The 12970-nt window shown below is 40.2% G+C and overlaps 1 protein-coding gene across 6 annotated transcripts in view; it reads right to left on the bottom strand.

Annotated features, from left to right (window-relative positions):
* Window positions 1-12970, bottom strand: part of slc4a5b (solute carrier family 4 member 5b) — a 30334-nt gene that overhangs the window by 4532 nt on the left and 12832 nt on the right. For 3 of the 6 annotated variants that reach the window (XR_007427375.1, XM_049468492.1, XM_049468494.1), the window contains 15 exons: window positions 9842-9999; window positions 9107-9194; window positions 8837-8991; window positions 8619-8747; window positions 7543-7717; window positions 6940-7073; window positions 5926-6197; window positions 5213-5277; window positions 4828-5019; window positions 3566-3679; window positions 2378-2539; window positions 1422-1600; window positions 933-1005; window positions 360-428; window positions 108-281 (listed from right to left, as the gene is read on the bottom strand). Coding sequence is in view for 5 of the 6 variants with exons in the window: in XM_049468492.1 (XP_049324449.1) it covers window positions 108-281; window positions 360-428; window positions 933-1005; window positions 1422-1600; window positions 2378-2539; window positions 3566-3679; window positions 4828-5019; window positions 5213-5277; window positions 5926-6197; window positions 6940-7073; window positions 7543-7717; window positions 8619-8747; window positions 8837-8991; window positions 9107-9194; window positions 9842-9999 (2139 nt within the window). In the remaining variant the exon portion in view is untranslated. Of the gene's footprint in view, window positions 1-107; window positions 282-359; window positions 429-932; window positions 1006-1421; window positions 1601-2377; window positions 2540-3565; window positions 3680-4130; window positions 4245-4827; window positions 5020-5212; window positions 5278-5925; window positions 6198-6939; window positions 7074-7542; window positions 7718-8618; window positions 8748-8836; window positions 8992-9106; window positions 9195-9841; window positions 10000-12970 lie in introns of all 6 variants that reach the window. The other 3 variants (XM_049468491.1, XM_049468495.1, XM_049468493.1) reach the window with 2 other exon arrangements.

Below are 12970 nucleotides of genomic sequence, written 5' to 3'. Positions count from 1 at the left end.
TCTGCTGTAATACAGAACTGCACTGTGCAGATTATCAGCTGTGTTTGTCCTTCACCCAAACAGATGATTCTGAATAGTAATTAATTACCACAATAATAATAACTCACCATGACGGGGAAGATGATGGCGGCTACAGTGGATTTGAGGATCCAGAGCACGGCCAGGCAGGTGATCTGCACCACGGTGAAGAGGTGGACGCGGCGCAGCGGGACGTGCCGCAGGAATACGAAGTCCGGCTGGTGTTTAGCCGGCATCAGAAACAGCTTAATCCTCTCCCAGAACTACAAAACAGCATTCAGATTATTATATTATTCACACTCAAACTGCAGATATTAGATTAACAACGTGTGTGTGTATACCTGAATGCCGTTGAGAGAGGCGACGCCCATGTACAGAAACACACCGTAGAGAACAGGCATGGGGATGAACTGAAATACAGCATCAGTTATCAGGTTATTACTGGTTATAATACTGATAAAATATTAACAAAAAATGCACTCTGTATTCTGTATTCACGATTTTATTTTCTCACAATTTTTGCAACAAAATGAAAAAAAATGAGGAGACTTTTTTTTTGTTTGTTTTTTCTTAAGTGTATAACCAATAAAATATGCACCTTGTATAAATGCTGCACTGTTCTAACCTTAAACAAACTGCTGCTCTGATTTATTTCTCAATTAATGACTTGTTTATTTTTAGGCACTGTAGAGTATCTGTTTCCTTATGTAACAAAGGAAATATAATTCATTACTCTAAAACAGGTATTTCTGTATCTCTACTAAAGTATTTCCATTTTTTGTGACATTTTACTTTAATTTGGCTGCATTTAAAATTTAAACATCTTACTCATCCCTCCACTACGTTAGCTGATCTGTTTTGAGTTAAACTCAGTTTTATTTAAGGGATGATTATTGATATAAACTGTCGCTCACCTGCAGTACAGGAGCCAGAAAAATGGAGAGTCCAGTGAGAACAAACACCAGAATACCCGTCAGCCTCTGCTCCCTGTGGGAACAAAGAGACAAATACGTAATCATTAAAAACTAAAACACGTAAACTGTTTAAAACAAGGAAAGAAAACATTATTCATTTAATGCCGATTTTATTCCAAATCATCTGGAAATAAACAAAATAAAAACAAGCAGCAAAAAAAAAACATCTTATTATTATTTGTTTGTTGATTTGGAACACAGCAGTTGTCTTTCACATTGTGTGAGAATTTAATTATAAGTGGACCAATAGAAATGCTTTAAAATGAATTGTAATGTATGTTAATTCTACAGAAGGTAAAATGCAGTGGAACACAGTCTGTACTGATGGATGACGGATGCAGATTCATATGGGAGTAAAGTTAGAGAGTAAAGTTAGCGAGGATGTTGAGTAATAAAGCAGGTAAAATCAGTGGCAGGGTTTATACTGACCGGACCCCGAGGAACTGGGGCTGCTCTCCGGGGGCGCTGGACTCGCTCTCCATCTTCAGAGAGTCGATGTGGGCGATGGAGATGACGGTGGCGGCGACGTACCAGGGCAGACCCAGAAACGAACACACCGCCATCAGGATGCCCACCCAGAACAGGTCCAGATGATACCCACAGCCTTTCTGCTCGGGAACAGATCCAATCAGCCAATCAGAGCACAGCATACTCCATAATAAACTCCATTCCATAATAAAATACACTGTACATTTCCTATTTCATATTAATGAATATTAATATTACAGTATTATTACAGAGCAAAAACTAATCTGGATCTGTGTTTTCCTCTGGCAAAAAAACAATGTTTTGGTTATTACACCTTTCCATATCAAACCTTATTTAATTATTCACCTATTCACCTTATTCTCTGACTTTAATGTAATTATATAATATGCATGTAGGAAACAGATATATATCAAAATAAACAGTAAGAAACAGAAAAGAAGAGAAGAGAAAGTATAAAATGCTGCAGTAAAAAATGCGCTGACTTTAATTATTCTAAAACTTTTTTTTTCTAAGTGTATGCCCATTTCACCCCAATTTAGAAGATCAATTACTCAACCCCTGTTTATGACTTACTATATGCATACAGCTAAATATAAAATACATGCACTTTCTAGCTAAAATCTAAATTTCAGGCAATTTTTTAAGGCAGATTTTTTTGCTGTTTTTATTATTTATTATAGTAAAGTATCTCACAGTCACATCTTTTCACGGAACAACACTGAAAATATGACATTTTAAAAGAATGCAAAGTAGTCAATTCACACAACACACAGCCAATCATACTTGTGTATTCACCAGTTATATTAAAAATAATGCAAAAGAAAGTATTTAATTCTTTCTAATGGTAAAAAATGTTTATTCATTTCCTGTTCTCATTACTGCTGTACGATCTGTACCTTGAGTTTGTTCTCGTTGCGGTTGACGATGACGGCGCTGATCTGCTGATCCATAAAGATCAGGATGGTGACGAGGAGAGCAGGAACAAAGCTGGCCACGTACATCCACCACGGGTTCTTCCCAACCGGCATCACCACCCAGGCACGGTCCAGCCGGGTCGGCTGCAGAACACAGAACCAAACAGAGCTGTGTTAAAATGTCATTCTGATAAATGAGCAAACTGTTATTCAAAGAAATCAAGAATTATTGATATAAATAACAGTTTAAAATAAATATTAGGTCTAATTACACTTCCATAATGTAACGCGGGGTGAGACGGGAGGCGGACGTTTAAACGGGTAAGACATGACTTTATTAAATAACAAATAAACAAGTAAACAAAACAGGGGAATAACGAAAATATCTATATACATAAACAAACAGGGAAAACCAACAAAGAACTAAGCTAAACTAAACAGATAATAACAAAACAAGGTAAGGGAATATATACAAAGGAATAATACGTAAATATATACAAAATAAACAAAGAAACAAACAAGAACTAAACGTGACTAGAAATATACAAGAAATAAAGGGAACTAGAAATAAACAAGAAACAAGCAGAGCGTGACGAAACCGTGAATAAACAATAGCTAACGTGGTGAGACAAAACGACAGAGGAAGGTGCAAAGACCACCTGGGACCTGGGAAGGGGCGGAGTTACAAATTAGACACACGTAATGGAAAATAACAGTGGAAACACCGGGGAAACAGAGGGAAACCTGGTGAGGGCGTAACACATAAACATATTTTACATCACTGATAAATCTAATAAAAATATCATGAACAGTTTGTAGTGTTTAACTTAAAAATGCGGCAAAAATATGATTATTCAGCTTGTTTCTGGCTACTGCGCTTGTGCAGATCTCCACAACCAGTAAGGTGATTGGCTCTTTGTGGTAAAGGGCGGGATTATGGATTATACCAACCCAGAGAGAAACAGCATGACCAACTGCACTCTCTCTCTCAGACTCCGTCTGCTGATGACCTAGGATGCTATTGCTTTAGTCTGACTACTCTTAATAATGAGCATAAACCCATATAAATACACAATAATACACAGGTGGTTAAGAAAATAAGTATAAAAAGTAAGAAAAGGTGTACATTTTTATTAAATAATTAAAATACTTAGCTAATCGTGTTCATACCTTAAACTCTGTCGGCACAATAAGTTTAGGTGTTTCGAGCCCCATTAACATATCAAGACCAACAAATGTCATGATTGACGTGAAGATGGAAAAATCACTGATGAGTTTCCGAAGCTGCACGTTTATAGAGAGAAATAAAACACACACACACACACACACACACACACACACACAGAGACAGATAGATATAGAAATAGATAGTAAGAAACAGAAAAAAGAGAAGAACAGGCAGGAAAAAACAAGAAAGAAAACACTTCCGCAAAAAGTCTGATTCAGTCATTCTAGAACAGGTAAATTTGGGCTGCGTCCCAAATGCATACTCAACACTAACACTATAAAGTGCCAATGTCCCTGTTAATATATACATTCTCTCTCAGACTCCGGCTGCTGATGGAGAAGCAGTGTGATCCTGGATTTGAACTGGTGATCCTCATTTCCAGAAAATGTCCTCTTATCTATAGCACATACTATATACTCAAAATCTAGTTAGCATTAGTGATTAGAACACATTTGGGATGCAGCCCTTCTCTTCTTAACGCAAAACATCAGGACAAAACCAGGAAACCTTGATCTCAGTGGGGACATGCAGTTTAGGAGTGTCCAGGGACATCAGATAATCCAGGCCACAGAAGACCAGGATGGAGATGATAATGGCAAAATCTGCGATCAGGGTACGGCACTGAGGAACACCGGGGGGAGTGGAGGAGGGGAGGAGGGGTCAGAAAAGGAGAAATAAAGGAGTTATGAATATGAAGAGCAGGAAATGGGGTAAACCGTAAACTTATTTAATATACCAGATAAAAATATATTAAATGAAATACACTATACAATACAGCAAAATAAAATACAATATTTAATTATGGAAATAAATGACTCAAATAAAATACATTAAACATGAGATAAACACCATTAGCTCCTGCAGAGATGCTGTGCTGGAGGTTGATGCTGGTAGTTTACTAAGATGTTGCCATGCAATAGGAGTTGATTCATATGGTGTTGCTAAGCGGTTGCTATGATGTTGCTAGGGGTTTACTAAGAAGTTGCCATGGTATTAGTGTGTATTTATATGGTGTTGCTAAGCTGTCACTATGATGTCGCTAGTGGTTTACTAAAATGTTGCCATGGTATAAGTGTAGAATCATATGGTGTTGCTAGGCGGTTTTGATACATCAGCTATAATATACTACGGTGTTGCTAGGCGTTTGGTGAGTTTTTGCAACATTGTAGCTACTGTATGTTTTATGCTAATGAAGTGGGCGGACCTTGGTGGGGAAGTAGCGGCTGGACTTGAACTTCTTGAGCGAGATGGTCATGGAGTACGTGCCGAAGAACAGGATGAAGGACAGGAGAGCCAGATCAGGAACGTATTTACAGGATTTTCCCACCAGAGACCCGCCGAGCTTCAGACACTCCTTCTTACTGAGCTGAGACCAGTCCAGACCTGTGAAATTATACTGAGCGCAGGGAGGAGGAGGAGCTTAAACATGTGAGAGAGGGGAGGGGCTAATAACACCTGAGCATCAAAACACAAATTTCAACTAAACTAATTAAATTTAATATTTTATCAGTAGAAATATATTGAATATATGGAGAAATAGAGAAATATATAGAGATTATGGAGTTTCCTCAGATTTCTGCTCCTCTTACCAGTGAGTAATCAGTGAGGTTGTCTTGGGGAAGTTGAGCTGAAGAATTGAAAATCATTGGAGAAACTAAAAAAGAGAAAAAACAAAGTTTCCATTAAATTAACAGCAAAAAAGTTGCAAATAAAATATTGTAAAATGACAGATTTTAATGATATTATAGGATGTAGAGGAACAATGTTTTTAAACATTTCAATCATTTTCTCAACACATTTTTTTTACAAACTGGAGATACTATACTCTTCTTTACTTCTCAGAGAATCAAGCTTTTATACAGAATTATAATTATCTAATTTAAAATCATCATTATTTAGTTTTTATATTATTACTAACTCTTAATTGCTCTAACGGGCTTAAATGGAGGAATAGTTTAATCATTTAAGAAGATAAAGCATGACATTTTCTTGGGTTTATTCTGTCTGCAATCAAATACAGTAAAATTTAAAGAAAATATAACTGAAATTATTATTCTTTCTATTATATTCCATTTTATAATCATCTCTACTTTTCTTATTTGAAGTTTTATATAGAATAAATATAAATCAGAGCTCATAAATTCCCACAGCAGCGGTTGATACTCACACCAATCAGATCGCAGCCGAAACCGCAGCGCAGCAAATACAAACATGAGTTAGAATTAGAATTCAGATTAATCAGATCCACATTAGAAAGAGTGAAAGTGAGAGAGAGCTCCTCGTGAGGACCTGAGAGACTCACCTTGGTCAGCAGCCAGGCATTCACACTTGTAGGTGGTGATGTAATCGGGCTTGTAGTTCATGTTGATGGGGTAGTACTGGAAGGACGACACCATCTTCTTGATGGCGTCGGAGATGAAGATGAAGGAGATGAGGCTGGAGAAGCCCTCCTCGGTGAAGCGGGTCATGTACTTGATGATGAAGCTGGCGTCCGACACCACCAGGATCAGACACTGCAGGCAGGAGTGCAGCCCGATCCACAGACGCAGCTCCAGGTAGTCGATGTTGTTGTTCCTGAGAGCAGAAATCAGTTATTGGAGGCGTTATTCAGTTATAAGGTTTTGGAGATTGAATTCATATTTGTCCTGCGTGTCGCAGCTTTCAATGCTTCTACAGACTTGTGCACGTTCACAAACTCCAACTCCCAGAATGCACCTCTTAAGTCATGTGTCTCAGCCATCCAATCAGCACCTGATTGTTAGATCAGCTTCACCTGAGTTCTGATTCCTGTTTCTGGTGTTTTTCCATGTGTATATATACCCCTCTGTTTTTCAACTGCATACTGCATACGTTATTAATTCGTTTACCTATTTCTGAGTATGATTTTTTTGCCATTTGTCTCTGATTTTGTCTTGCCCATTGGATGTTTTTTTAATCTGGTTTTGACCCTTATTTCTCGTTTGTTGTTTATTGCTTTGGGACTGTAATTTGGCTCTAATGTTTTGGTCAGTCCTGTTTCTGCTTTGCACTGTTGCTTGTAGTCTATTCGAGTTTGTTGGTTTAGCTCTGATTAATAAAGCTATTATTAAAGCTAATTTTTCCTGCAAGCGTCTCACTCCTGTCTGTGGCGTCACACTATGGTGGCAATACTTGGCCTTTCCTTCCAGTTATCCTCATTTACCCACTGTGGCTTTAAGATGTGATGCAGTTTCTCAAAGTGGAAAAGATGTCATGTGCTCCTAGTTTTGCTCTGTTTTGTTTCTCTCTCATCTCCACCCCTAGGTTAAGGCTTACTTCCCTTTTTTTTTGTACTCACTTGCTGAACTCATACAGCAGCTTTTCAAACACCAGTATGGGTCCAGTGGAGCTCAGGATGATGAGGGGCTGACCACCGAGCAGACAGAACACCGTTCCAGCCAGAGCCGTACCGAGGAAGCTCTCCATCACCCCCTGAAGAGAACAGTACATTATATTTACTACAAACTCAGAGATTATATTGATATAACAGGAGCAATTTGCATGAATGTGATAATACTGCTGATAATCATCCAGCTTAGGACCAGTTTCTCCAAGTAGCTGCTTTCAGGACCGGCTAAATCCAGCTGGGTGATGCTCGTCATGCTGGTTATCCTGCTTGATCAGGTTTAACATATTTAAAGTCCAGCTACAGTTAATCTTCAGCTGGCTAAGCTTTGTATAATCAGAAATTAAGAAGTGTATGTTCTGAAATAAATTTTATATTCTTCATTATTTTAATTCCACTACAACAGAATTTTCTGGATTACCTGGATTAGTTTATATTAACCTTGTGGTGGCGTCGCGTTGGAGAGATGCTGTGCTGTCCATGCTTTTGTACAGTAATTAAAACACTACACAGTGTGGATGTTACCTGGTAACATCACAGTGTGCCAGATGTTACCTGGTAGTTATCAGTGGCGTCTCCTAACAGTCCTCCGAAAGTGATGGCATTAGTGATGCACCCCAGATAGATGAAGAGAACAGCGGAGATAGACTGGATGTGAAAGCCGTCATAGAAATCACTCAGCAACCACGGAATCTTCCTTTTAATATCCAGCCAAAGACCTCCACAAAACCTGCATCACACACACACACACACACACACACACACCTTACACCACCTGTCTGGTTTAAACAGCAGCAGATCTTCTGAATATATCTACACTGATGGGCATGGTGTTCTGGAAATGAGGTGTGTTCAGGTACATTTCTGGAGTTTTATCTTGTTTATCTTGGTAACAGAAAACACAGGAGCTCCACTGACTGAATACAACCTAGACAGACGCCAACAGTCAGACGTTCATCGCTATCTCGGTAACACAGGCGCTGTGCCGTGCCGAGCGTACACCCCCACTTATTACACACACATGAACACACAGCAGCACAAACCCAACTTTTACATCAACAATAAACAGAATAGTAAATAAAATAACATTGCTGTTCCCGTAAATGAGCTGCTGGAGCTCCTTCACAGCGTCAACCAGCAGCTCAGTTTCCTCTGCTGAGAAGAGTTTGTTGGACAGTCAGCCAAAGTCAGAGCTCACCTGACTCTTAAAGTGAATGATGAGCAAGAGACATTCTGATTCTGAATGAGCTACTGAGCTCTGAGTTTCCTCTTCTGAAGTCTCCATTGCTCCACCAGCCGCTCGCATTCAGTAAAACTGAGCCGGATCCTCTTTTAGAGGCTGTACGTGTGACGTAAGTACGTAAAGACGATGCGTGACGTGACCAGAAGAAGAAGAACTCCCGCGAAACTGAAAAGCGACCCGACACTCCAGTTTTTAGAATTATCATATTTTTAGGATTAGCAGGGATGGTGGTTCCAGAACACTGGTACCATTAATTAAACATTGTATTTTATCCACGTTCTTCTCCACTCAGAAATGCTTCTGCTTTCAGTTTAGAAACTAAACAATACAGACTGACACTTTAACTGTGGAGCTAATGGATCAGCCTTGCCTACATCATCATGCCTACCTCCCGGTGAAGGTCAGCTCCTCCCCTAACTCATGAGGAGCCGGCATCTGTTCATCATCAGCAACCGCTCCTCCTCCTCCCGCCGTTCCGTTCGCCTGGCCCAACTCGTTCAGTGAGTAAACAGACTTCCTGCAGGTGTAGAGAGAGATGATCAGTATGTGTATCAGGTGTATAAATTATATTCTACCTCAACAGTTCAGAGTTTCACAGCTTCACACCTCATATCTGCTGAGGGAACCTTCTTCGGTGGTTCTATACGGATCTTTGGGTCCCACTCCCCCGGTGGGAGCACGATCACCTCGTCCAGAAACTCATCGATCCCTGCAATCAGGTCCTCCCGATCTCTGGCCTTATACGCCACGTCACTGAACAGCTGCAGAGACCAACCACAACAGAGAGGGATGTTCAGAGAATACGATTTTTATAGTTATTTTATTGGTATAAACTCTTTTAGAACTGTAAATAATAATTAATCTATTCATTCTTACATCATCCACCATGAGTGTGGCCATGGCTCGTCCAATCTCATTGTAGGACTTGGCTTTCCCCTGAGGACCGAGCAGCACGAAGAGAAACCTGAGAGGAGAACGAGAGAGACAGAGACAGAACGTAAACTGTGGTCCAGAAAGGTCCTGTACAGATACATGACTGAGACAGGTACAGGACTGAGACAGATACAGGACTGAGACAGATACAGGACTGAGACAGGTACAGGACTGAGACAGATACAGGACTGAGACAGATACAAGATGAGACAGGTACAGGACTGAGACAGATACAGGACTGAGACAGATACAGGACTGAGACAGATACAAGATGAGACAGATACAGGACTGAGACATATACAGGATGAGACAGATACAGGACTGAGACAGGTACAGGACTGAGACAGGCACAGGACTGAGACAGGTACATGACAGAGACAGGTACATGACAGAGACAGGTAAAGGACTGAGACAGATACAGGACTGAGACAGATACAGGACTGAGACAGATACAAGATGAGACAGATACAGGACTGAGACATATACAGGACTGAGACAGATACAAGATGAGACAGATACAGGACTGAGACAGAGAAACAGGACTGAGACAGGTACAGGACTGAGACAGGTACAGGACTGAGACAGGCACAGGACTGAGACAGGCACAGGACTGAGACAGGTACATGACAGAGACAGGTACATGACAGAGACAGGTAAAGGACGGATAGTATGAATCACCTGGTGGGGACGGGGACTTCGGTCAGGCCTCCTAACGTCGTGGCCTGAGCGAGACGGACAAAAGCCACGACCGGCTTCTCCAGGAAGTCCACCTCTCCGATCAGGACGTTGGACGCCTCGGCATCGCGGGGAATCTTCTTCATGAACTTATTCTTCAGCTGTGGAGACATGGAGACATGGACAGAAGTTATGGGAAAATGAAGGGTATTAAACAAGTTTATTCTTATCTTGTTGGAGGAACTAGAGAAGACGTTCTATAGGATTCTGTAGTGGAGACGTTGCTGTGAGGATTTGATTGCATTCAGCAACAAGAGCTGAAGTTAATGAGGTCAGGACATTCAGGGGCTGATTAACGCTCCAGAGCGGAGAGTCCTATTCTATTGGCAAAACCTCTCATCTCACAGGTGTAACAAGTATTAGGAAGTACAGTGTATAATCTGACTCTGAGTGAACAGAGAGCTCATTAACATTATCAATAATCAATCATTTATTCACCGTCTGTATCTAATCTCTCTCTGCATGTGATTGGATTGGCCAGCAGCCAAGTTTTCCAGCACATGGCCAATATCTCTTCAATAGTGTTACGCAACACCCGGAAGAGTCATTCAGAGACACACACACACACACACACACACACACACACATGTGTTGGTTTTGCTATACTTATGAGGACAGTTAATTCATTTAATAATAACTGTAGCTAATTTATACCACACCTACATCTAACTGTAACCCTAACTTTAACCTCAGAGACTCTAATTACAAAATTAAAGTCCCATTTTTTGTAAAAAGCCTTCAGAGTTGTAAGGACAATGAATATCAATACTTATAGTGATAATATAGTGAAAATATTTCAATAACAGTGATATGTTTTATAATAATTTGATGCTTCCTAAGCAGGAGAAAACTGATCTTCTGTTTAGCAGTTAGCTTTTAGCCATTGTGGCTAATCCACTACTGTAGGCTTCATCATAAAAGTCCTCAGACCAGCTTGTATACTTATACTTGTATACCAAGAACAATAAAAAACATCATATTTTCCTAAATTAAATTTGGACTGTTTTGCTTAATTTGGACAATTTTTGAAAAAAAAATATGAATATGGTAAAATCTCTAATTTTTTAAAATATTTGCCTCTCATTTTTAAGCCTTTTAAACAGAGCTGGAATATGTTGTTAGTATTTACGCTTTAAGACATATTTGAGTAGCCTGTGATCATCTGAAATAACATCTGACATGTGTAAGCATCGTTTTTTTCAGGTAAATAAAGGAACATAAAACCATAATAAATTTGTTAATACTGTTCATATCTATATCAGAATGATATTTTATGGACTAAAATTAAAAATGTTAAAGTCCCAAGAGTTGTGAGAACAAAAAAAGTCCTAAAAAATCCACAAATTATGACATATCACTATACTTGTAAAGACGTCAGGTCCTAACAAAGGCAGCAAAACACAAACAGACAAATAAATACACACACACACACACCCTAATCAGCTGGTCCTGTGTTTGCCCCCCCGTGGGCACGTGGTTATGGAATGGTTGCTGCTTAGATCAAAACCAGCCGTTAATCTGCTAAAGCTAATGCTGCTCTCAGAGTCACTCCACTGACTGCCTGAAATAAACAGCTGCTCTGTTGTTCTGACCCGGTTCTGACTCCTGAGCCCATTCACTGCTCCTTCAGTACGGATCACTGCAGTTACAGGCCTGTGCAGAGGAACTCTGTGCTAAACTGAGACTATGATCTCAACCTGTGCTCCAATAAACTGAGGAAACACCAGAAGAACTCTTCTCTCACACACCGTAACGACCTCCACCCTGTTACACCTGATCTAATCATAATAAAGTAGATTCAATGATAAGTCATAATTCACATTAAAGATTTCTTTACACCGAAATCAACCACCATAACAACCATCCAACAAGCAGAACTGCTTATCAGTCCTGTCACTGACTCTCGTTCTCTCGAAAAGGACTCCATTTCCCAAGAGGCACCAGCACTCAACCCTCCAGACATGCTGGATCAGGTGATGAATCAGTGTTCTGGCTCACCGTGCTATTGAGATTGCTTTCACCTGGACTCATTAGTATAAATAGCCCCTGCTTTTACTCAATCCGTGCCAGGTATTGAACTTCTACCTTTCTACATCTCTGTATCCCTGTGTATGATCTTATTGCCTGCTCACTCTGGTATGTTGTTTGTTTATGCTGCCATTTTTTTATTGACACTGCCTGTCCCTGACTATTCCTATAAGCCCTATATGTTTTCACGCCAATAGAGACCCAAGTGGAAATACAAAAGTATGCAAAAGAGAGAGTTTTGGCTAATATGTCCTGTTTAAGATAAATCCAGGTAGTGGGCTTGGTGTAAAACATAGTAACTGGAATGGGTTTGACAGTGATATAGTGACACATTAATATATTAATATAGTGTTCTGGTTGTGAGCTTTTGACCCTCAGAGCTCGGGTTGTCTCCGGTTGGCTGTGATCAGGGTAACCCGTGCCCACAGTGATTACAGCCGGGGGTGGGCGTCGCTCTCACAGGCAGAGTGTAATTAAAGTGTGCCCAGGATCAGACTGGAGCTCAGAACTCAGAGAATAGAGCCGGGTGGGCGTCTGCACCACGCCACCACCCAATAATAACGGCTTGGCCGAACTTTAGAGGAAAATAAGTCACTTACAGAGTTTCTCACACGCCTTAATGATTTAAATCTGAATACAATCAACAAAACAATCAAACAAAGGAAGAATAAAACCCCTTTAAAGAGTTACGCCTCCTCCGGTTCTGATATATCATCTGCATGACTGGTGCCGGGATTAGAAAACCCAGTACGGAACATTCCCCCTCATGCGTGTCAGCTGCCGTAGCGGAGTAATCCACAGCGCTGATCTCGCCCCGGCGAATCACAGCCGGCCATTGTTACCAAAATCTCCCAGATGCCCTGAACTCTCGGTGATATCTGCTGAGGCCTGGTTAATCACCTCGCACTAATTCTCTAATAATTAACATATTCACACAATAGGGCAATATACAATATCAATATTCATCATGATAAAAAAAATATTTTTAAATAACAGTGATATGTTTTTCTATTCTTCAGTATCACTCAGCACACTCTTTATAAA

This window comes from Astyanax mexicanus, chromosome 20 (assembly GCF_023375975.1).
Source record: "Astyanax mexicanus isolate ESR-SI-001 chromosome 20, AstMex3_surface, whole genome shotgun sequence".
NCBI lineage: Eukaryota > Metazoa > Chordata > Actinopteri > Characiformes > Acestrorhamphidae > Astyanax > Astyanax mexicanus.
This window is presented reverse-complemented; position numbering and strand designations above follow the sequence as displayed.